The sequence below is a fragment of the Aspergillus viridinutans genome, assembly GCF_018404265.1.
Source record: "Aspergillus viridinutans IFM 47045 DNA, scaffold_9, whole genome shotgun sequence".
NCBI lineage: Eukaryota > Fungi > Ascomycota > Eurotiomycetes > Eurotiales > Aspergillaceae > Aspergillus > Aspergillus viridinutans.
Window position 1 is genome coordinate 1,654,297 of NW_025091225.1, and position 23,813 is coordinate 1,678,109.

Genomic DNA, 23,813 nt, shown 5'->3' on the forward strand with positions numbered 1-23,813 from the left:
GCTTTACTCCAACAGACCTACTAGCCTAAGCTGCCAATCTTTCATCAGTAGCTCGGGACCTTCGCATCCGTGCTTCACGCCTTGTTCCTAGTCTTGCGCCTCCCAGGACAAAATGTTGTATACTCACGCAACTATCATCACGGTTGATGCAGCTCGACACATTATTGAAGACGGCGCTATCTATGTCGATAAGGACACCATTGCGGATATTGGTAAAACCGATTGTCTACTTGCACGGTACCCTCTTGAAAGACAGTATAGTCTTAATGGTTGCATTGTGGTTCCAGGACTGGTTTCCACGCACGTCCATACCGTCCAGGCAATACTACGGGGCACAGCTGATGGTCTACATAAGGGGACATGGCTCTCAGAACGAATCCAACCACTCCAGAAAAGCATGACCAACGGAGAGGCTCAGGCATCTGTGAAATTGGCCGTCGCGGAGATGCTGAAGTCTGGGACTACTTGTTTCTTGGAATGTCTAGTAAGTCACCTCCAAGCTCGAATTCCCAGCCATGGTGTCATTCCGGACTGACGCAATCTAAACTACTAGTTCTTTCGCTCCCATGAATTCGATGGACTATGTCAGACTGTGCAGGACAGTGGGATTCGAGCCTGCCTAGGCCGCGTTTCGGTGGAAGGTCGACCGCCTGCCGGACAGATCCCTCCTGGTGATGGAATGCTTCCAGAAAGCTTGAAGTTATGGCATAAATGGAACGGGATGGCAAATGACCGCATCCGAGTATGGTTTGCGGCGGGCAATCCAGATTTGTTCGTTGAGACATCACCAGACTGGCCAAGGCTGCCCACATAGTAACGGGACACAGCGTCGTTGAAACCCAGATGCAAAAGCTGAGCACCGCTGCACATTCATACGGCATCCCAGTGACTATGCATCTTGCCGAATGTAAAGGCGATGCCCATTATTTCTCCTCTATAGGCCACACCGCTGGATCGTACGCTCAGGCAGTCGGCCTGTTGTCCCCGTCAACTGTCTTTGCTCACGCGGTTTATATCAATAAGACTTCTGACGTGCCGTTGCTTTCGTCGTCTGGGGCTCACATCTCTCACTGCCCGACGTCAAACTCCAAACTTGCTTCGGGAATTTGCCCAGTCCCCGATTTATTGGCGGCAGGGCTCAATGTCAGTCTTGGCACCGATGGGAATCCCTGCAATAATACGTCCGACATGTTCCAGGAAATGAAATGGACTGCTATGGTGCATAACACACCGGGTGAAGCTGCTAGGATCCCTGCAGAAACAGTACTGGAGATGGCCACAATCAATGGGGCCAAAGCGTTGGGGTTACATCATCTCATTGGCAGTCTAGAGATCGGAAAAAGAGCAGACTTCGTGGCTCTCAATGTACAGAAGACGGCATTACAGCCATGTGTGAACCCCGTCAGCAACGTTGTATATGCGGCGACGGGGCGAGATGTACATGTTGTAGTAGTTGATGGTCGTATAGTGGTGGAGGGCGGGAAGCTACTGACTATGGACGAAGAGGAAATCATCAAGGCTGCAAACCAAGCAATATGTGGGTTATTGCAGAGGACTGGATTACAGGACAAAGTTAAGAGTCATTGGCCAACGAGGTAGACAGATATATTGTTTAAATTAGTGCCTCAGATGAAGTCTGGGCATCCGCCAACAATTGTGTCTCAGTGTATAACATATTCTTTGTAGTGACAGAAAAGGAAATGAAGAACAAAACAGAAAAGTGAGAGCAGTCTAGAGCACCATCTGCATATTTTGTTTCAGTTCCCTCAGGGAATGTCCTTTTCCTCCTCTTACTTTAGCTCGAATAAAGACCCCTCCGTCTCTAACTGTTTATGTCATTCTCATGTTCTGAAGTCAATGAGGGTTGCATCCTTGCCTTGGCCCCGCTGGCCAAGGATACTCGGAAACCTTCCAACTAGGCAAAAGAATGGGATGGACATGGTAGCAGCATAAAAAATATTGCAAAGCATAAAAAGATTGTGTTCGTCATTAGAAATACTTATAATTGCCCGCTGACACGGTTTCATTGCGCCGACCATTCCTTGGGGCTGGCACGGCTAGTTTAGGTCATAGAACCCATGCTACACCGTATGCAGCGGAGATCTGCTCCGGAGACAGGCATGTATCCGTGTCAAGCACACCCACACCGGTTCCCGGTGTGGGTGTGCCTCACTGAATCCACCATTATCACCGAATCCACCATGTACCTTTTATATAGCATCACCATATAAAAGGTACATACTCCCTAAGTCTAATATCTTAGGTATTCACTAGGGACAGCTATATTTTTAATAGTAATATTAAAATATCAAGAGGAAATATCTTATAATTAAAAGCTTTTCAAGAGTTTTAACCAAAAATTAGAGATATAAGAATGTATAAAATTTCTCTCTAGGAAACTCTTTCTTAGGGAAAAAAATAAAGAGAGATTATTTTATCTTAAATACTTATAATTTTCCTTTCTAATAATAAAGATAGCAATAAAAGATAGACACTTATATATCTAAATAGTAATAAACTAGAAAAACTAAATGTATACATACCTAGAGTGAATAATAAGTATGTACCGTTTATATGGCGATGCTATATAAAAGGTACATGGTGGTTTTAGTGATAATGGTGGATTCGGTGAGGCGCACCCTCACCGCGAGCGGTGAGGGTGCGCCTAAGGCACGGATAAGATGTCCCTTGGTTGCTATTCCAACAATCCTTCTCCCAAGCCACCAATGCTTGGCCGTTCCGTCCACCTACTCCGTCCGTGGATCGGCTGGCGAGACTGTCTTTCATTTTACTACCACTCCTCTATCTCGAATTTAGGAAATCTTTGCCTTGCCGCATACGTAGCCTTCACGCCTGCTACAACAGGTCGGAATTGGTAACAACAACATCAGTTTCTCTGAACTTGCTCGTCCTGCAGTGTAATAATAGCTTGTATGATAAATTTCGACGGATTTCTGTGGTAGCTATCTTAAACAGGGCCTCCATAGCTCTTCTCATCCTCTCAACTTGTTGGCTTTGATCCCATGCTCGCCGAACATCTGATGTACGAAGTCTACTTGGAAGTCTGATCAATCACTAAGCATCAGCAGCATACTTGTGTGCCCCCACCATCTCATCATTGAAAGGCTTGAAGGTAGGACAGACGTACGATCATCAAAACAATCAGAATCTCGAAGGGAAGCACGATGCATATACTCTGGCGTGAGTCTGCAGATATGGCAGCCTATGAAGCTGCGCGTCTCAGCCGAGTGTTCAACCAGCGCTGCCCACGCCGGTTTCCACTGGCTATAGTAAAGCCAACTACGGAGAATGAGGTTGTTACTGCGGTCAAGCTGGCAATACAACACAAAATGCGCATTGCTACTCGAGCAGGGGGTCATTCCTTTCCCGTTTGGAGTTTGCATGATAATTCCATCCTCATTGACTTCGGCGACTTCAAGGTATTGGAGGTCGATGAGAGGAACCACATTGCAAAGGTGACTCCTGGTGTCACAAGCAAGGAGCTCAATGACTTCTTGATCGAGAAACATGGGATGATGTTTCCCGGGGGTCATTGCCCCGATGTTGGCCTCGGCGGGTTTTTATTGCAAGGAGGAATGGGTTGGAACTGTCGGGTACGTCGCCTCTTTCGTTCTTCTTTCCATCCTTATTTTCCCCTTTTTCTTGTTCTTTTCTGCTCGCTAACCCGGTATCCTAAGTTCAGAACTGGGGTTGGGCTTGCGAAAGTGTGGATGCTGTGGAAGTAATTACCATGCAAGGGGAGCCTATAATCTGCAGTGCGCAGCAGAATAGAGACTTATATTGGGCGGCCCGTGGTGCAGGACCAGGTATGTCTTTCCTCTCCATGAACTCCTTACCTTTTCCAAAAGTTTTCTTTACTGAAGAGTTTGGACCATTACAGCATTTCCTGCGGTTGTCTCCAAATTTCACCTAAAATTAAGGCCATACCCAAAGAACGGATTCCGATCTTCTGGCTACATTTACCCATGCGGTCTCTACAGGCAAGCGTTTTCCTGGGCCCTTCGGATTACCGCGACCCTTGACAGAGACACCGAAATCACTGTATGCACCCGATACGCCGAAGCCCAAAATCAAGTTTGCCTATCTATACATTTTGTCTGCATGAAGGCCACACCCGAGGAGGCCGAGGCTGCTCTGTGGCCTGTGCAAGAAACCCGGCCCGCAGGCACGCTCTCTGAATGGTATTGTCGAGAAGACAATTTAGGAAATCTGTACGACAAACAGGCAAAAGCAAACCCAAAGGGTCATCGGTACCACACCGATAATGCCTATGTTCAGAATGGTGCCGATGTTGTCGCTGTGCTAGAAGAAGCGTTTCTGTCTCTTCCACCGGGGAAATCGTTTGCGTTCTGGTCCGCAATGAGCCCTTGGAGTAGAGGAGATCTATCTGACATGGCCTTGAGTATGCGGTCTGATCATTATTTTGCTATTTACGCCGTGTGGGACGATGCAAAGGATGATGAGCGGCATCATTCCTGGGTCCAAAGGGTAATGAGAAAGATTGAAAATCATTCAGTAGGCACATACTTGGGCGATTCAGATCTGCAAAAAGAAGACGCGCGTTATTGGGCAAATACCAACACCGCGCGCCTGGTAGAAATATGTGAGAAGTGGGATCCAGAGAGTCTTATGTGTCGGTATAAGGCTAGTTGTACTGAGCTGGAACTGAGAAATTAGTGATGTAGTCCATTCATGAGTCAGTTACTTCGCATATCCAAGAGGATCAGACTGTGAACCTTTTCTTTTCTTTCGCCTCTATCTTTTCTAGCCCTTTTCTGTTGTGCTGTTTATTCATTTTTCTTCGTGTCCTCTTTCTTTTCTTTTCTTTTTTGTTGGTGGCCAAATGGAGGGATAGATTTCAGGGATTCTGTCAAAACATTCTGATCCCTTACCTAACACGCATTACGTGTAGGGTTTTGTTATTGGCCAGAACAGTAACACGGGGTTACAGCTGGTAAATACCTTACAATAAACAGATTTCTGGCCGAAACAGGTAAGCGTATTAGGGTCCACTGACCAATCAGCTTACGTGTCTAAAACCACGCCAGGCTATAAATGCTTGGCATCTGGTTAAGGAATAGTGCAATGTCATAGGTGGGCCTTAGTGGCCAAGCATTAAAGCTAGCTTTTCATCCACTTTTGACGGTCCCTAATGAGCAGGATGACCCGGCAGCCATATTTCAACCTTCAACTTTTTTTGTCTGTTAGTAGCTGTATCTCTCACTATCAGTTCAGATATGATCGATGGTTACTGGTTTAAGTGTCAGTCAGGAAAAGTCCCGGTTGAAAATTTTCTAGTGTAATCTAGTAGGATATGAACTAATGTTCCCTCCTTCATGTTGCATATTGAGAATATATTTTATTATACTTCAGCTATCTTCGCACAGAGGACAATGTCCTGTCATATATAGGGCATTTAGTATACTAGCATTCATTAAGTTAACTACATATTCTTATTGCTCTTTATTACTTCAGTGTTTTGACTGACAGTTATGATTGGTGAATTATGGCAGGGTAGGCTATGTAAAGTTCTCAGTAAAGTTTCTCCAGCAGATTGATCCTTCAACTAGAGCACTGTGATAATAAGAAACAATGGACAGCAACAGTAACTACTCTAACACATGCCTTAAAGGAGACACGACATTATAAACCATAAATAAGAAGGAGAAGCTGCTACCGAACTTAGCAGCACAAGTTTAGCTATTAGGATGCTGGACCTTCTTTTTACTTCTGCAAACGTGCATCTTTGCCTGTTCCACACGCCACATCCTTTAGTATATAGTTTTGCATTGCCGGTATCCCTTGCAGGCGCACATTAAGATTGACTCTACATGGGTTACACCCTTGTTTTTCAGCACAAAGTATGACCTTACGGGATGCTGGGGTGCTATCTGCAGTCTTTGCATTTACATAACACCCATCTCATGCCTACTGAATTGTAATAGCATCCGCGGGTTATTTGGAATGGATTAAGAATCTGCAGTGTTACATTGTCCGGTGCACGTAGCAAACTTCCCGTTTGCTAGGAATTTCCGGGAAGAAAGACACTTCCTCCAACACATTTGACTTTTTTGCCTTGCTCTCTGCAGCTCGGTCGCCCCGCCAGGCCAGGGCCGGTTGTCCTAGATGCTGTGTATGTTCAAAGTCATTTACATGTATATGTATAGGCATATTGTACGTAGGTTTTATATCTCGTCTTTAACCGCATCATTCCACACCGCCGATCATTAGAGGAATTCAAACTCAGTAAGGAAGCGCCTATGTAGATGTACATCTACTTTATCCACTATATATGTAAATTTCTGTTCACAGTTCGGCAGTATGTGGGAATTGAACGCACCCTCAGCGTTACATGGCTCTGTAGAATAGCCTCACGCTGCTTTCAGTAAGAACCTAGTAGTGGACTGCTTGATGCTAATAGTTGTATTGTCTTAAATCCCACGAATGATCAGTTATCATCGGTTATTATTCACCAGCAACCTACTTCTTACGATAACGCTAGATTCAGACAGTAGCCATGCCCGTCAGAACCCCCTTTTCCCCAAGAGGGCTTCCGAATGATCCTGTATTTACACATCTTGTGCATGCTGCCGCACATGAGAATAAACCCATCATCCGTGATCCTCTCCAGAAAATCGAAGCTGACTATGTCCGGTTCCTTGGAGACATTCTCCAATATCGTCTAAAGATATCTAACGTCTTACCAACCGAGATCTTAGACGAAAATGGAATGATCAAGAATAATGACAACTTCATTCTTCTCTCTGCTCCCTCAAGTTACCAGTTCCTTGTTGCTCTTTTCGCCATACTGGCAGTTGGAGGAGCAGCAGTTCTACTACGTTTGTTCCCCGAATCTCCTCAAGTCCAATATAAGGTTCTGACGGACAAGCTCTGGATTTTAGCGCCTGGTAGTGCTCCTGAGGAAATCACTGCCATAGCTCAGAAATGCAACGCCCGGGCATTTGCCTTTGCGCCCGACTATCAAAGTGCCGGTAAAGCTACGCAAATTAGTGCAAAAGATACGTCGGGTACAGAGATCCCGCCCATCCCAATTACGCTGGGAGAGAATGGGAGCAGTGCCGACATCCGCATCACGACTGAGAGGAATATCAGATTTCCAGCGGACCGTCCAGCACTCGTCCAATTCACATCAGGCACAACCGGCTCCCCAAAGGGTGTAGTACATGCCCGGACATTCTTCTACCACCAGGTGGAGGTATACTTTGGCTGCCCAATGAGCGAGACTAATGGTCTCCAAACTCTGCTCGGCCCTGATGCGGTTTATCTCTCCTACCGCTCATTCCACTGGGGAGGTGGAATCAGAAATGCCACAGCAGCTATCTTAGCTGGTGTCTGCACTGAGATTTATAACCACGACGCCACTCCAGGTGGTATATGGGAGAGATTAAGACGAGGGGATGTGAGGTTCTTTATCTGTTGGGCAGCAATGTGGACCCAGATGAAAGCGTATTATGAGGAATGTTTGGCCAATCTACCACAGCCCATGTTAGAGGAATATCTCCATGGAGCACGGGGTCTACGATTGGCAAAGTCGGATTCAAATCTGCTTACTCCCTCAGTGAAGCGCTTTTGGAATGATCTCGGTGTGTCGATTGGAATCAACTATGCTGCTACGGAGACGAGCATCACCATGGGGAAGCAGCGCGTTTCTCTCGAGGAGATCGACGAGGTGAGACGACGACCTTACATGATATGAGACTGGTTACTGACCATGTGTAGAGAATTATTGGTGTCCCGCTAACGGGGGTATCCGTGAAACTGTCAGAGGGGAACCACGGGGAGATCTGTGTTAAAACTCCGCTTCTCTTTTCTCAGTATGACCAGATTTTGACACTATAACGAGAGACGGCTAAAGGTTCCTTCTAGGTACATCGGAGAGCCTGAAGCGACCCGCGCTGCCTTTGATAAGGATGGCTTTTACAAGACCGGCGACCTGGGTCATTTCGACGGTAAGCAGTACATCATCGACGGCCGCGTGACACAGGACTGTACGTACTTCATTATAACCCAGCCCAACTGCAAATATAAATGAAACTAAAATAATCGACCAGTTATTGTTTTCGACGGACGGAGGGTCCCCGTCATAGACGTCGAGGAGAGCCTTATGGCCCTGCCATATGTCATGGAAGCCTACGTACTCGGCATCCCAGATGCAGAGGTCATGAACCGCACTGCGGTATTGCTTCGTGTCAAAGAAGGGAAGCGTCTCACTCTCCAAGCCCTGAGAACGGAAATGGCCGGGAGACTCGCGAAACATAAATTGCCGACTCTTTTACGGAAGTTAGATGCCAGTGAAGCTGTTCCCAAGACACATTCGGGCAAGTTTGATATGCGAAAGGCACGCAGTGTTTTCTTCCCTCAGTCGGTTGAAGGAGATATCAGCGACCTGCCTCCGGAAGTGGAAGTCTGGAAATTGAGGTAGATGCGACTGGAGTTCGCACGTGTTTCAAGGCCGGACTGTTTACGTGTCTACGTGTACCGTACAGCTTTTATTTTCAAACACAAGGGCAATATCCCCAGAGGATCATAGTAGACTCTGGAATCCATATTGTATATCTTTTTCTGTTTACTAATACTGGATGATTCTTCTCTGTCCGCACTACAAATCTCCACTTTGAATATTAATAGTCTTTGGCCTTCCAGCCATTGCTACTCTGCTTGTACATATGAACTTATAGGAGTGCGGAAAGCCCTGTCCTGCAGAGAGGGCAGCAGGAAACCACGTTACACTAACACCTATCAAATACAGAAGTAAACTCCCCCAGACATATATGAACAATTGTTATGAGTCTAGCATTCCTCTGTCTCCTCGCGGTTTGTAGTCACACTGGATTTTACTTGGGGATATTTCCCACCAAGCCCATAGTCCTCGATAAATAGAGAGCAGAGTAAGTAGATGGAGATAAGCACGGCATAGGAAACAAATACTGCCTGAACACCGCGCATGTAGACAGTAGAGACCAATTGCTTATCGTCATCCGATAGATCCATGCCCCGCAGTGCAAATGCGGAGGAAGCCAACTTGGAGACCAACTCTGGGCTGAGCTTGCCCTTTAGTCCACTGTAGAGGATGTTGTTCAGGATTGTACCGGATACTAGCCCATCACTTAGTTTCCCGGAAAGAATTTCAATAAATGTAAAATAGAAAGGAGCACATAAGGACCTACTGGTAATGCCCATCGCGCCGCCAATATCACGGATGAAGTTGCGAAGACCTGTGAGCACAGCGCGGTCTGCGTTTTGAGAGCCCGCCAGGAGTCCAACCAGCACTGTCAAGTTGCCTTATTAGTATGTCTGAGGAGGCACGCACGGGGATATGGGACAGAGAGAATGCTACCTGGTTGGAGAGAACAACCGACACCAAAGCCTTCAAAGATACCAATCATGAAAAATGACCAGACAGGTGTTGTCTGCCCATACAGGGTTTTGCCGACTGCACCAATCGTCCACAGCGCCGCTCCGCCGCTAATGATGCGGGTATAGCGACCCGTTGCCGCAACCAGGATCCCACTCAGCGCAGAGGTTGCCCCGTGGGCGATGACCATAGGTAAGATCAAAGATCCTGCCGTTGCTGGACTCCAGCCCCGAACATTCTGAAAATAGAGGGGGATGTAGAAGAGATTTGACCAGAAGACCCAACCGATGATGACATTCATAGCGAGGAGAATGTTGGTAGAGAGGCCATACTGGAATAGGTGCACTGGAAAAGGTTAATCACAGCCTCTTAGCTCGCAGGGTCAGAATTCTCAGGACATGCATACGTGGTAGAAGGGGTAGTTTGATGGATCGCCATTCGATGACAAGGAACACCAGGAATAGACACACACCGGTAGACAGCATTGCTATCACCGTTGGGGACGTCCAGGAGATAGCTGAACCTCCTTGAGACAGGGGAATCTGTTCCAATGACCGTCAACAAGACCCTTATTCAAGGCAAAGGGCCAGACTACCAAGATCAGTATAATCGCAACCATACTCGTCAACATCCCGAGCCAATCCATCAGTTGGAGCTGCTTCCAGATCCCTCTAGTACTGGCGCCTGACTGTGGCAGAACGAAAGCAATGTGAAGAACCGCAGCCCCGGCCAAGGGCCCGATAAACCAGAACGTCCATCGCCAGCTGGTCTGCTCCGTCAGGGCTCCTCCCACCACAGGTCCCAGGCCATTCCCCAACGCTGTCGCAACACCAATGATGCCAAAATAGTAGCCTCTCTGAGCCAGGGTAGTGTAGTCAGACACAGCAATCTGCACGAGAGCGTTAATGGCACCAGCGCCGAACCCGCTGAATGCACGGGTCGCATACAGTTCCGATGGGGTAACCGAGAATCCCGACGCAATATTTCCCAGTGCCATGATGGTCAAGGCAGTAATCAAACATGTCTTCCGGCCAAAAATATCGGATAGCCGACCGTTGATTAATTGGACGCTGGTGCTGGTAACCAGAAAACTGGCACCGACCCAGGATATCGACGAGCCAATGTGCAGACCGTCTGCGATTGCTGGCAGCGCAGTCGAGATAGCGGTTTGGTCGAGGAAGGAGGTGAACTGGACCAGGGCCAAGGCCGGGAAGACGATCAGGAGTTGTTTGCGCGGCAGAACGTGGAATTGTCGGTCCTGAAAGTTTCGAAGCAACGGGGTTTGCTCATTGTCATGGTCTGCAGGTGCAGGAGATGGCTCCTCCATGGTGTTGAGGTGCAATGTGGTTATAGCTACCTGCAGCACAGGGGGTGTTGGAGGCGAAGGAGAAGCGGCAGGTCTAAAGGTGGTTGATGACCTTTCCGTCAAGAGGGCGTACCGCAGTGCCCTACTACGATCTGGCCGCGTATTAGCGAGTCAAGTTACATTCCATAAGCCTTTCAAACCATCTACTTGCATTGAGATAGCTTTATTGTGCGGTGTAGCCCAGGTTGACTTTTATACACTACGGGATGCTTCAGAAGCTTCCCTGGCCTCAAACATGAGCGCCCTTATCGTTGGCCAGTGACTAAATCGTACATGGGACGAGTGCAATCCCATAATTGGACCAACATGGCCGTTTCAGTCGTGATATCATTAGCCTGTTAACGAAACAGAGCCACTGCGATCAAATATGAAGGTTACGACCACATATGTTAGGTCACCACGCCGCCGTAGCTCATTAATAGGCTACCTTCAGTCCTTGCTGAATATCGCGCCCATAGGGTCTTCTTCTTGCCCCTCTCCCTGCTCTCTGTCATTCATAGCTCAGATCATGGAATTACGGGTCAACATGCGGCAGGTGCCCATTCAACTTTGTCGATCGCTGCGAACCTGTTCACAAGCGCCAAACCCTAGTCCTTCCAGTATGTACACAACTCCTTTCGTTGAGCTGTTTCGAAAAGATGAGAGACCGAAACTGACATTCTGAATCTAGCGCTTACAGCTACTTCAACTACCTTTCCATCCACCATTCCCCAACTTGAAGCTGGCCACCTCAGCTCTTCGCAGGATAGAACCCATGTGAGCCAGGTACACGGCTTCCTCCACGGCCAGGGAATCTTGAAAGTAAACTTGAAGTTTGCAGACAACCAGTGCCACTATCTGAGGCAATTAATCCAAAGCCTACACCAGCATCATGATCACGGCCTACCAATCAACCACAGCGCCTCTCGTGGATGGTTCTGGGATGTACGTCCGCTCCAGTCCACAAATACCAGTACAGCCGCAGCAGAAAGCGAGACACCACATCGCGCCCGCTCAGAGACAATGAAGACATTCCCCTGGCACACAGACTGCAGCTATGAAACCTCCCCTCCGCGCTTCTTTGCCCTCCACGTCCTACACCCGGATCAATGCGGAGGTGGTACCTTGTCAGTCCTCGAAGTGGATCGCCTTCTCAGTCGGCTATCCAGTTCCAGCCAACTAGCACTCTCAGCACCTGAATACCGCATTCAGGTTCCTCCAGAGTTCATCAAAAGCGACAAGCAACTCTCTATCATTGGGCCTATACTGTCTACGCGGACGCGACCTGAATTACGCTTCCGGGAGGACATTTTCACACCGCTGACGGCTCGTGCAAAGACAGCCGTGGAAAACCTCAATTCCCTTCTGCTGGGACCGCACATCCAGACTGAAGTAGTACATCTGAATTCGGAGTTACTACCACAGCATTCGATTATTTTGTTGGATAATCGTCGATGGTTACATGCGCGCAGTGACGTCAAAGACCCCAATCGCCATTTGCGTCGTGTACGGTGGGACGCACGCCCTTTCAACTGATTATCAGTTAGTAGTAAATTGAGGGCTTTCTTTTTGAGAGAGGTACACCGAGTAGTTCCATTCAGACAATTCTCTTACCACTGCCAATAGCATACTTGCGGTACGTGTAATATTTTACAGTCTTAAAAGAGTGCTGTAGGTGGGGTGTAACACAGAGTCCACATACCTGAGTCCAGACTTGCGGAGTAGCAGCCTCCCTAAATGGACATCTCAAGTCCAGTGTAGTTAAACGCCGTTCTCACACCTAGATAATCAGTATTGAACTGATAGCTCCGTTTTCGTAGTGCTGACCACTGGCTCATGGATAATGTAACCATTATCCGCCCACTAAACTCGGATCAACCAAAGGATGAGATCGGCGAACAACCAAAGTGACAATACGCGCTAGGTTTGGGAGATGGCCAAGCCCATCAGTCCATCCCTAGATTCCGAATTTCAGGGTCATCATAGTTGATCGTCGGATGATGACTCGTGGTTCTTGTTTGATTGTATGCCATTCATTGTACAAGACAATCCTAGATATAATATCAGATACTTCGTACATGTGTCCATGTCTGCGTATACACCATCACCAGTGGATGGATTAGTTGGTCCCACCGGAATAAGTCTGACAAATCTGATCCTTTGGGGTGTCAAGCGCGAATAAGTGCACACTCTTGACGTTCTCACGGAGTTCTCAACTTCCTAAAGAAAATAGAACGAGTCTACCATGAAGCAGCAGCAGCAGCAGCACACGACCCTCAAAACATCAGGACGTCTTTACCGTCATCGCGCCTCTCACTGTGTAGGGTTACTCTTGCTTGTTGCAGGCGCATGGCACACCCTCTGTTCATCTCGACTAGGAGCGCACCCGGCACTTCCATGGCTCAAGCGACCTAATCTCTCTTATGATGACCTGATCGAGCTTCTCATCTCCGTTCCCCACGGCCACAGGGCCCGAGAATGGAGTACCTACTATACGTCAGAATCCCACTTGCCAGGCCAGGGTCTCAGCCAAGCCGAATGGACGCGGAGCAAATGGGAGGAGTTTGGAGTCGTAAACACCACCATTGCTCCCTATGGGGCCTATTGCTCTTATCCTGAAGGCCAGCGACTGGCACTCCTCGACTTGAACAAGCCTGTCGCAGAACAAGTGTTATACGAGGCCTCCCTGGTCGAGAAGCACGCCATCAACAACCGTGGGAAAAGTCAGAGTTGGGAACTCTTTGCCCCGGCGTTCCATGCGTTTTCGGCGCCCGGTAATGTTACCGCTTCCTACGTCTTCGCCAATTTCGGGACGCGGGAGGACTACGAGACCCTGGTGCGCACGGGAATCAGTCTCGAAGGGAAGATTGCCATTGTGAAGTCGGCGCAGGTCACCCCGTACGTTCAGAAAAAGGAACTAAGTGTTAATCGCTTCAATCAGATTCAATGGGCGCAGAGAATGGGCATCCTCGGGGTGATTGCATACGCAGATCCTGAAATTGATGGCTCCGTGGTTCCTGATGGTGGGTATAAGCCTTTCCCGGATGGGCCTGCCCGTCCGGAAACTATGATTGAGAGGGGAGCGCTAGGCAAAGTGGGTAAGAGACAGAATCCTTTGCACCATCCGTGACTGAGCTAATAGCTGACTGTGAGAAAAGAAACGCTTCCAGGTGACTCTGGGTCAGATCTCAATGGCCCTGCCTCGGGTGTAACTATCCCGTCGATTCCTATCTCCTACGCCGATGCAATCCCGCTCCTCCGCGCGCTGAATGGTCATGGTCCAAGGGCGTATGAGCTACCGCCGCGATGGCATGGGGGACGTTTAGGAAACAGAAGCGTACAGTATAATGTCGGTCCCTCGCCCGAGAACCTCGTCTTGAATTTTTACAACGGGGTGAATTATACAACTGCCAAGGTCCACAACGTCATTGGAACTATTCAGGGGAGGGAGCTCCCAGATGAGGTTGTGATTATAGGCAACCACCGCGATGCATGGGGACCGGGAGCGGGAGACCCCAATAGTGGCTCGACCGCACTGAATGAGGTCGTCCGTAGTTTCGGCGCGGCCATACAGCGTGGCTGGCGGCCGCTACGCACGATTGTGTTCATCAGCTTTGATGGCGAGGAGTTTGGACAGGTCGGGTCCCGTCCATGGATCCGGGAGCATTTGCCCTGGCTGAATCGTACGGCAGTCGCGTATCTCAACGTCGTGGTGGCAGCCGGCGGCACCCAGTTCCATGTTAAGACCAGTCCGATGCTCCACCGCGCGGCGATATACGCCACCGGAATGGTCCAATCACCAAACCAAACGGTCGAGGGCCAGACCGTCCTCGACGTCTGGGGAAGCCATTTCACAGTAGGTGGAGGCGGGGATGCCATGCAATTCCTTAGTAGCGCCTGTATCTCAGCGCTCGACATGGGGTTCTCTCCGGGACTGGACGATCCCGTTTTCCCCTATCACTCGCAGTTTGATACGGTCGATTGGATGGATACCTTTGGAGACCCAGACTGGAAGTATCATATCGCCACTGCCAAGATTTGGTCGTTGATGGCCGCCTATCTCCTTGAGAGACCGGTGCTGGCAGAGCGCACCACAGATTACGCGACCAGTCTAGGGACATACCTCCGCGCTGCACGCAGTAAGGTGCCTGCCTCATTTGCGAATTTCGATTTCACTCTGTTGCACGATTCGATTGCCAGGCTGAATCAGGCGGCAGTGCAGTTTGACGGCTACGCTGCTGCCTTAGAGGGTCGTGTCCAGCAGCAGCGGCCTTGGTGGAATTTTTGGACGGATTCTCGGCTACAATATCAGATTCGCGCCATCAATCAAGTGTACATTGCCTTTGAGCGTATGTTCTATTACGAGCCAGGGCTGGACGGAAAACCCTGGTCGAAACATGTGGTCTTCTCCGAAAGTGCATGGCATAAGAACCCAGACGCTTTTCCGGCGCTGGGGAATGCTCTGTCAGAGGGTAATTTCACCGCGGCTCATGTATGAATTCCTTTCCATATGCTCGTGATTCAATCAACGACTAATGAATGTCAGCAATGGGTGGGGATTATCGCGGACCGAATTGACGCTGCCACAAGTTTGCTAGAGCACCACCTACGGCTGTGAAACACCAAGCTGTATTTCCCTATCTATCCTGTTGGATCTGTGGTTAGGAGAACGGAGATCGTCGAAAGAGTCAAGCGGCGTTTAGGTATTAGAGCAAGGTATAACGCGATGTCGGACATGCTGGTTAAGTTTTGATATCCCAAAGCAAAGCACAGGACTTCCTCCAGTCTGAATCTCTTGAACAGTGATACCAACCTTAACAAAGATCTTCCCGAATCTTCGCTCCAGGCTTTAATGAGAGAATAATATCCATTATATCAAGAAGGTATCAATATCACTTTTGCATAACTGGCAGAGGCGTAAGAGTGAGAACTTGTACCAGGAATTGAGTAAGAGTAAGAGCATGAACTTAAACTACGCCGACCCAATTTGTGGAGAGCTGCAAGAGATGGGCAGTGATATCATTCATTCATCATTGGAATTGTGGTTGTAGTTGTGGTTCGTGGTTCGTGGTTCATGGTTCATGGTTCTGTCCCGAACGGAAGCTAAACTCGGGCCAGGGGATCCTGACACAACCCAAGTACCTGAATATCCTGCTAAGGACTGTTCGAGGAGATCATGAACATAAGTCACTGCAGTTACAGCAGTTACAGCTTGAATTCACTATTTTAGACAATATAATAATGCTTGTTTCGGTAACCAGATGATCTGGTCGTTGACCAACAACCTCAAAAACTATCACCCACCAGAATATATATAACCGTCGAGTTGGGCCAGACAGACATCCGAGGATTAAAGCTCGGCAACAGACCTTGCAAAATGAAATTGTGGAAATACAGGAAAACATACAGATCTCAGATGTTGGATCAACACATCAAAGACTGAAATCATGGGCGGAAGAAAACCCGGAATGAGCAGGGAACCAAGTTCGCAGACAACCGAACAGTTCGACAATAGGACATTGGCCATTTCCGTAGCCATACTACATCTCGGAGCTAATCCAAGCGTATCCGCAAGAATTCCCTCAATCGTCGTCACGGCAATGTGGGTGGCCATGGACGTGGTTCTGTACGTGGAATTGACCGATCCCGAATCGATACAAAAGGCAGTTTAATAGAGTGGTTAGCTCACAGGATAGGCTTTTCCTGCTGACTCAAATTTGAATCTCTAATTGGTGGCACTCTGGGTAGTTGAACTGCTGAAGAAATGCCCTGGGCCGATCGCAATTTGGTGGCTGGGTTTGCCAGTGGAGAATCTCACCTCTTGTCCGGGGCCCCGCATCCCCAAGCACGTGGATGAGGTTCGCCCCTGGTCTGTGATATTCAACTACTTTAGTTGCTTCGGCTAATTGTCCCCTGGCGAGAAAAAATGGGAAAATTCCGGTGGCACAAGCGGCATGGTTAGCCCTAGACGCATATACGGAATTATGCCTACTAATGCCACCTACCCTTATGCGGGGTATATTCAAGAGGGGCCGACAAACTTGTCGAAATGCCCCAGTACTGCATGAACAGGGCCTCGTGACACGCATTAGACTGCTTCTGGCGAGCATCAGAGGTGGAACAAAACATTCCGTCCTGCTCAATCATAACGGGTCAAAATGTCTTCGTTTCAATTCCCCGCAACTAGGGCTACGGAGGAGTGCCGGCAGATTTCCCCCCACGAACACGAGAGGCATGAAGACACCAAAAATAATAATTCCAAGCCGTCTCGGCTCCGCTTGAAGCTCCGGTCTGTCTTTTTCTTCAATAATATTCCTGGCAAGACAAATCGAAAAGTTTCGGCAAAACCTTTCCAGTGTAAGTCCACCGGATTTAGCGTAAAGCTCCATCTTATCACAATTCTTCCTCAGGCTGAAGTCTGTGCAAGATCTTGGGCAAGACGACTGCACTGGTTTATATACATTGACCTGAGTCTTCAGATCGAGTATTATATCATAGATTGGTAATTTTTCTATCTTCAAGGTCTTATTGACCTTTACTGAGAAGATAGGCCTGTTGTATAGCACCACTAATTTGTGTACTTCTCCTGCCGTACTAGTTAGATCGCCTATTGACTTAATGATCAACTTGAATTATCATAGTTCAGAAATACTGTCGCTTAATTTGATGTTAAATCTGCTTCCAGTATTAACCGAGTTTCTGAAGACTAAAATTCACTAGGTTATACTATCATGTAAACAATGTATAGTTTGGCTATAATTATTGGAGGGAATTTCACGCCACTTTACAACTGCATGTGACTCCTAATCTAGAAAAATGGTCAGCGTGATGAATCGGATGAATATATAAAGAGGGACTTGATCGCTTACAACCCTGCAACATACCTGTTCTACTTCAGCGGCCGTTCAGCATCCCATTGCTGATTTCAAGACACACACAGGCGTGCTTATCCCACTGTTCCCCACCAGAAGTGACCAAACATGTTCCCCCAACTAAGCGTTGAACGTGCCAGCGTGCTTGCCATTGGCCTTGTTGCCACAGGCTCCCTTGTCGCTGCTGGGCCCTGTGACATCTACTCCTCTGGTGGCACGCCCTGTGTCGCCGCCCACAGCACCACTCGCGCCCTGTACAGCGCCTACAGTGGCGCACTCTACCAGGTAAAGCGCGGCTCTGATAATGCCACCGCTGACATTGCGCCTCTTTCTGCTGGTGGTGTCGCGAATGCCGCCGCGCAAGACTCCTTCTGTGCCAGCACTACCTGCCTCATCACAATCATCTATGACCAGTCCGGCCGCGGTAATCACCTCTCCCAGGCTCTGGGGGGTTACTGGAAAGGCCCGGAAGCCCATGGCTACGACAACCTGGCTAGCGCGACTGGCGCACCGGTCACGCTGAACGGTCAGAAGGCGTACGGTGTCTTCATCTCGCCCGGCACCGGCTACCGCAACAACGCCGCCAGCGGCATAGCTACAGGCGACGCAGCGGAGGGCATGTACGCAGTCCTTGACGGAACTCACTACAACGATGGCTGCTGCTTCGACTATGGCAACGCGGAGACCAGCGGTACCGATACAGGCAGTGGCCACATGGAGGCCATCTACTTTGGTACCAACACTATCTGGGGCACTGGCGCCGGCAGCGGCCCGTGGATTATGGCCGATCTCGAGAACGGCCTGTTCTCTGGCTCCAGCCCTAAAAACAACGCTGGCGACCCGTCGATCTCCTACCGGTTCCTCACTGCGGCTGTCAAGGGGGGCGCAAACAAGTGGGCAATCCGCGGCGGCAACGCTGCGTCCGGCTCGCTATCGACGTTCTACAGTGGTGCGCGCCCAAGCGTGTCTGGCTACAATCCAATGAGCAAAGAGGGTGCCATAGTTCTTGGCATCGGCGGCGACAACAGCGTCGGCGCCCAAGGCACATTCTACGAGGGCGTGATGACCTCTGGCTATCCGTCCGATGCCACCGAGAACTCGGTGCAGGCCAACATTGTAGCAGCCAAATACGCCGTCGCGTCGCTAACCAGTGGCCCGGCGCTCACTGTCGGTTCCTCGATCTCGCTGCGGGTCACCACACCCGGCTACACAAATCGCTACCTCGCACACACCGGCGCTACCGTCAACACCCAGGTCGTCTCATCATCCAGCTCCACCACCCTCAAACAGCAGGCCAGCTGGACCGTTCGCACCGGCCTTGCCAATAGCGGCTGCTTCTCGTTTGAGTCCAAGGACACCCCCGGCAGCTTCATCCGGCACTCTAGTTTCGTGCTCCAGGTCAACGCCAACGACGGCACGAAGCAGTTCAACGAAGACGCCACGTTCTGTCCGCAAGCCGGCCTCAACGGCCAGGGCAATTCGATTCGGTCCTGGAGCTATCCCACTCGCTATTTCCGCCACTTCGACAATGTGGGCTACGCCGCGAGCAACGGCGGTGTTCACACGTTTGACGCCACCTACTCCTTCAACAACGATGTGAGCTTCGTGGTTAGCACTGGCTTTGCTTAAGAACCCGGTTCAATCAATAGGAAATGTGTGGATTGAACAAGGGTATAGTTGATGGTTGGATAGGGTGGTGCAGACCCCTGTGGAGTACTAGTTGTAGACGCTAAACATTCTTAGTAAACAAGTCTTTATTACTGAAATATACTTCAAATTCCACTGCCATTTTCTCTCTACCAAGCCTCGATGTTACTACTGCCGGATGCTAACGTTACCTGTAACATGCACGGGTTGCTGCATGGAAAGGGGAGTGCTATGTTGAACATCTCTAGTGTTCTGTTTGAGAATCTGATGTTCAACCTAACTGTTCAGTAAAGTAGAAGACATTTTCAACAATTAAACAGATAATATTACGGACAGTCTGCCAAGCTTCAACGACACTTATTGTGCTCCCACCCTGGATCATGCCTTAAGCTTCAAGGTGGCCAGTGGAGGGCGGGCTGAATGCGACACCCCCACTAGTTGGCGCGTCGTGTCCAACATCTCTCTCCGAATTAGCACCGTTTCCTCTTCCATGGTATAATGTATAATGTACCACTCACTGATGCTTCCTCTCTCTATCTGCGTGCACTGTGGTTACTGCCTCAATCATTGCAGTTCACGCTGGTCCTACCATCCTCCCTGCTGAGACAAATACCCGGGACATCAAAGGCCTTGGACATGGAGCCGACACTGATAACGTGAAGGATGGGGTGAACCCTGGCAAACAGTCGAAATGCATGAGGTGCACGTACATCTCATCAACGAGAAGGTAGCAGCCTTGATGTTGAGCCAGGCCCGCAATCTGCTTCAGCTCCTCCGCGGACATGCAGGTCCCGGTAGGATTGTTCGGGTTGTGAAGCTGATCAGCTTCTGTCTATGGCCAAATGGCCGCCACAATGCTCTTAATATCGAGCCGGAACTCCTCGTTAAACTCAAGATCTACCTGGGAAACTCAAAGGTACGTCTCCAGAGGTTGATGACGAAACAATAGTCTCAAGGCAAGATACCAGAAGTTTCGCGGTTATCCCCTTGTATGGCGAGAGATTGTCCAATTCCCGACCTTGGAAAAGGTGTTCTGAATCCCCCCTCACGAGCTCTGTCCGAAGCATTCGACATCGGATAGGAACTATCCGGGGATCTACGAAAGAGACTTGATGATGGGGTTCCTCCACAGTAATTTGCCGGGACTTCTTAAACTTTCGATGGCGTTGATGTCCTTTCCTTTTACCTGTAGTCATGAGAGAAGCCTCATCCAGCTCAGAGGAGTTGCGGTATGACATCTCCTTCAATATCCAAGGTTAGTTTCTGAGATTGAGGGAAGGCAGGATGAAAACAATAAAGTGAGCATTAATAACAAACTACTTTCCAATAGAAAAGCTTAGTTTGCCTAGGAATAGAATACCCTACTTTGACAATGGAACGTCCTGTGAAAATTACGACAAATATGCTCTTATTTTAGGCTAGTACTGCTACGGCGCGTTACACAAATCATGCTGGATGCGAGCTATTATATAATAAAAAATGTACTATTATAAAATAAGCTTAGGCGAAGCATCCGTGGCTGCTGTTTCGACATGCGAACCATTCGTCAATCCCCACAGAACTTGGAAACCTTCCGTGGCAAGCTGATCCTGAACCTTAGAACTGGCCAGTAAGGTGCCTTTGACAGCCTTTGGTCCTGGATTACAAACTTGACCCGCAACCTAATCCCATCAGATGGAACACTGCTCATAATCACCATGAAGACGCAGATTACTAGTTATGTCATGTTAATATTCTATTAATAGTGCCCATGAAACTTTGCCTGTAGACGAGGCCTGGGTGCTCGCTTGGGCCATCATGCATGTGTTGGCTTGATATCCCTCAAAGAATGTAATGCTGCGCTTATGCTGCTTGCAGTGGAGATATCAGGTCACTAGTACTCAGGTAGTTATGCTACTGCAATGTCTGGTTTTGACGTGGCGTTTGTTGGGCTCTAGCGGGCAAGGGCCAATGGGACACGATTTTTCTTTTTCAATATTCGACGGCTTTGTTCCGAATCAATAGGCCTGTGATGGAAGGCCGGCGTCCTCATGTCGCTGCTGCTAGATATGTAGGGCCTTATCTAGTAGAGGTCACTGAGATGCTAACAGGGGTCTGTTCCGACTAGCAAAACTGGTATCAAAGTGCTTACAGTTCGATGAAAAGATCTTCGAGACCGTGGCACGGTTGATATGACGAGATGAAACCACGCAGCATATTCTCTCTGAGTGGGCTTGGGATATGTCTTAGACGCATAGATGCGTAGTGCCTATTTTTGAGTGTCCTCCAACTGACCGTCAAGAGTGGAATCTGGAGCCATCCTGACTTGCGGGCAGGTAGAAGAAGTACGGACGCTGGTGGGAAAAGAGGTGATAACTCTCCGCCTCACGTATAGCTCACAGCACGTATCAACACAAGATTAGCGCGGCTAGAGTAACTGATATTTGATGAGACATATGCCATGTTATTGGCTACTTTGAGACCAACTGTACCTTACAATCACAGCAGTTCTGCAATTATCTCTAATTGACCAACAATTTCCCAGATACTGCCAAAACTTGGACGCAACTTAAACCGTTCACATACAAGGGTGGATCAACTCATGGTCAATCCAGCAACATACAACTCAGGTGTCCGATGTGCACGATTGCCGACTCTTCCTATTATTGACTTTGCTGGTTTCATGGGAGAATCCCTTCTTCGCACGACACAATGCATTCCTCCCCACTTCGAGTCGCCGTTCCTTGTTGTGACGACCCCGTCGGAGAGACAGAGAAGTACCGCGGTTTCGGTAGTTTGTTCAAGGACTTTTCGAGAAGCCTGCTCTGCGAAGTGGTGCTAGATGGGTCTCATGAGGCCGTCAAGCTGAGTATCTCCACTCGAACTACAGCTGGTTCATACAGTTCATCACGTTTTTATTTGGTTCTAATGCCGTCCGTCTCTACCGCGACATCGATGTTAGCATGCTAAGTAACAAACAGACTATACTATTGCAGCCAAGTTATTCCTGCTACAATTGATTTGAATTGTATTTTATGATATGTAACCTCGCTGTGCAACGTCCATTGCAAACTGTTCCATCGCTGTTGTTTCGAAAATAAGTCAATGACGTCAAAACGCTATACTCCTCAAATATATGTACGGCATTTCTGTTTCATATCTCGGTCTTTGCAGACTTCCCTTTATCATCGTTTCTTGCTTTCGCTCCTTCTTCGATATCATCTGGAGCCACCAGTGTCTGGTTGATGCACGGCCTGTGACAATGTTTGTCTTCCGTCCGAGGGCACTTTTCTCCTTATTTACTTTCTTGACTGTCTGCTTAGGGCAGGCCAATCAGACTCTGTATGACGTGATTGTGGTTGGCGGTGGACCTTCTGGCCTCAGTGCAGCCAGTGCATTGTCGCGTGTCTTGAGAAAGGTGATATTATTCGACTCCGGAGAGTACCGAAACAATCCCACAAGGCATATGCACGATGTCATTGGTAACGACCGCATGTATCCTTTATAACTACATCCTCCTTGCCTACACCCTGGTTCACACTCGATCAGATGTTGTGCCTGCCGACTTCCGAGCCGCTGCAAGGCAGCAAATATCCTTTTACAACGTGACAACCTTTGTTGATCAGAAGGTTACTTCTATTCAGCCTCTCAACAACAGCTTCAGTGCTACAGTAGCCAATGGCACAACGTTTACAGCGCGCAAGGTTATCTTGGGTAGCGGGCTGAAAGATGACCTTCCCGATGTCCCCGGGCTCCGTGACGCCTTTGGCAAGGGTATTTTCTGGTGCCCGTGGTGTGATGGCTTCGAGCACCGTGACCAGCCAATAGGCGTCCTCGGAAACCTATCAGATGCCTATGATAGCGTCAGGGAACTGCATCCAACGCTCAACAAGGACATACGAGTCTATTCTAACGGTACCAACAACACAGACCAACTCACGCGCATTGCCAGCAAGGATCCGAACTGGGAAGCAGTATTCAAGGCATACAATGTCACAACTATGGACAAGCCGATCCAGAACATCACACGCGTCCAGAACGGGAGTGTCACCCAGGATCAGGCTAGTCGTAAAGAGTTCGACAAGTTCCGAGTCTACTTCACGGATGAAACCTTCGAGGAGCGGGGTGCTTTCATTACAAACTACGCAACCTCACAGGCTTCCGAGCTGCCGAGCCAGTTGGGTGTAGGGCTTTTGGGAAGCAAAATCAACACAACGGCTCGGGGTCTGCGAACAACTGTTAAAGGAGTGTGGGGCATCGGCGATGCCAACAGTGACAACAGCACCAATGTTCCCCACGCGATGTCCAGCGGAAAGACAGCGGCTGTGTATTGTCATGGTGAGACTAAATTCTAAATGTGGATTGCAGATACGTTCTTTCTAACTAAGTCCAGTTGAACTAGCTACCGAAGAGTTGGCGCGGACTAGCGGGAACTCAGCAAAAAGAGACCTGATCAAGGACGGACTTGCACATGAGCGTGTGGAACAACAGATGGGCAATGAGATTGAAGACATCTATAACAGATTGAGACGGCGTTAAGGAGTACGCCTGCCCCTGAAAAGAGTTATATTTA

The 23,813-nt window shown here is 48.9% G+C and overlaps 8 protein-coding genes across 8 annotated transcripts; 7 read left to right on the top strand and 1 right to left on the bottom strand.

The window, feature by feature from the left end:
* Positions 1-112: 112 nt before the first annotated feature.
* Positions 113-1,599, top strand: Aspvir_010170 (amidohydrolase family protein; the record flags this gene model as incomplete). Its single annotated transcript, XM_043273303.1, has 3 exons — positions 113-484; positions 554-771; positions 828-1,599. The coding sequence occupies 3 exons, from the start codon at positions 113-115 to the stop codon at positions 1,597-1,599; spliced, it is 1,362 nt and encodes a 453-aa protein (XP_043129238.1).
* Positions 1,600-3,215: 1,616 nt separating this feature from the next.
* Positions 3,216-4,698, top strand: Aspvir_010171 (FAD-binding oxidoreductase; the record flags this gene model as incomplete). Its single annotated transcript, XM_043273304.1, has 3 exons — positions 3,216-3,614; positions 3,704-3,827; positions 3,902-4,698. 3 exons carry the CDS (start codon positions 3,216-3,218, stop codon positions 4,696-4,698), a joined length of 1,320 nt encoding a protein of 439 aa, XP_043129239.1.
* Positions 4,699-6,538: 1,840 nt separating this feature from the next.
* Positions 6,539-8,464, top strand: Aspvir_010172 (class I adenylate-forming enzyme family protein; the record flags this gene model as incomplete). Its single annotated transcript, XM_043273305.1, has 4 exons — positions 6,539-7,711; positions 7,762-7,856; positions 7,909-8,030; positions 8,094-8,464. 4 exons carry the CDS (start codon positions 6,539-6,541, stop codon positions 8,462-8,464), a joined length of 1,761 nt encoding a protein of 586 aa, XP_043129240.1.
* A 368-nt stretch (positions 8,465-8,832) lies between these two features.
* Aspvir_010173 (uncharacterized protein) lies at positions 8,833-10,724 on the bottom strand (the record flags this gene model as incomplete). Its single annotated transcript, XM_043273306.1, has 5 exons — positions 8,833-9,137; positions 9,210-9,311; positions 9,380-9,742; positions 9,804-9,939; positions 9,993-10,724. The coding sequence occupies 5 exons, from the start codon at positions 10,722-10,724 to the stop codon at positions 8,833-8,835; spliced, it is 1,638 nt and encodes a 545-aa protein (XP_043129241.1).
* Positions 10,725-11,289: 565 nt separating this feature from the next.
* Positions 11,290-12,278, top strand: Aspvir_010174 (uncharacterized protein; the record flags this gene model as incomplete). The annotated part of the gene is made up of 2 exons (XM_043273307.1): positions 11,290-11,362; positions 11,434-12,278. The coding sequence occupies 2 exons, from the start codon at positions 11,290-11,292 to the stop codon at positions 12,276-12,278; spliced, it is 918 nt and encodes a 305-aa protein (XP_043129242.1).
* Positions 12,279-12,987: 709 nt separating this feature from the next.
* On the top strand, positions 12,988-15,360 carry Aspvir_010175 (uncharacterized protein; the record flags this gene model as incomplete). The annotated part of the gene is made up of 3 exons (XM_043273308.1): positions 12,988-13,840; positions 13,901-15,234; positions 15,289-15,360. The coding sequence occupies 3 exons, from the start codon at positions 12,988-12,990 to the stop codon at positions 15,358-15,360; spliced, it is 2,259 nt and encodes a 752-aa protein (XP_043129243.1).
* A 2,362-nt stretch (positions 15,361-17,722) lies between these two features.
* On the top strand, positions 17,723-19,243 carry Aspvir_010176 (alpha-L-arabinofuranosidase B; the record flags this gene model as incomplete). The annotated part of the gene is made up of 1 exon (XM_043273309.1): positions 17,723-19,243. One exon carries the CDS (start codon positions 17,723-17,725, stop codon positions 19,241-19,243), a length of 1,521 nt encoding a protein of 506 aa, XP_043129244.1.
* Positions 19,244-22,713: 3,470 nt separating this feature from the next.
* On the top strand, positions 22,714-23,779 carry Aspvir_010177 (uncharacterized protein; the record flags this gene model as incomplete). The annotated part of the gene is made up of 2 exons (XM_043273310.1): positions 22,714-23,578; positions 23,634-23,779. The coding sequence occupies 2 exons, from the start codon at positions 22,714-22,716 to the stop codon at positions 23,777-23,779; spliced, it is 1,011 nt and encodes a 336-aa protein (XP_043129245.1).
* Between the last annotated feature and the right edge of the window lie 34 nt (positions 23,780-23,813).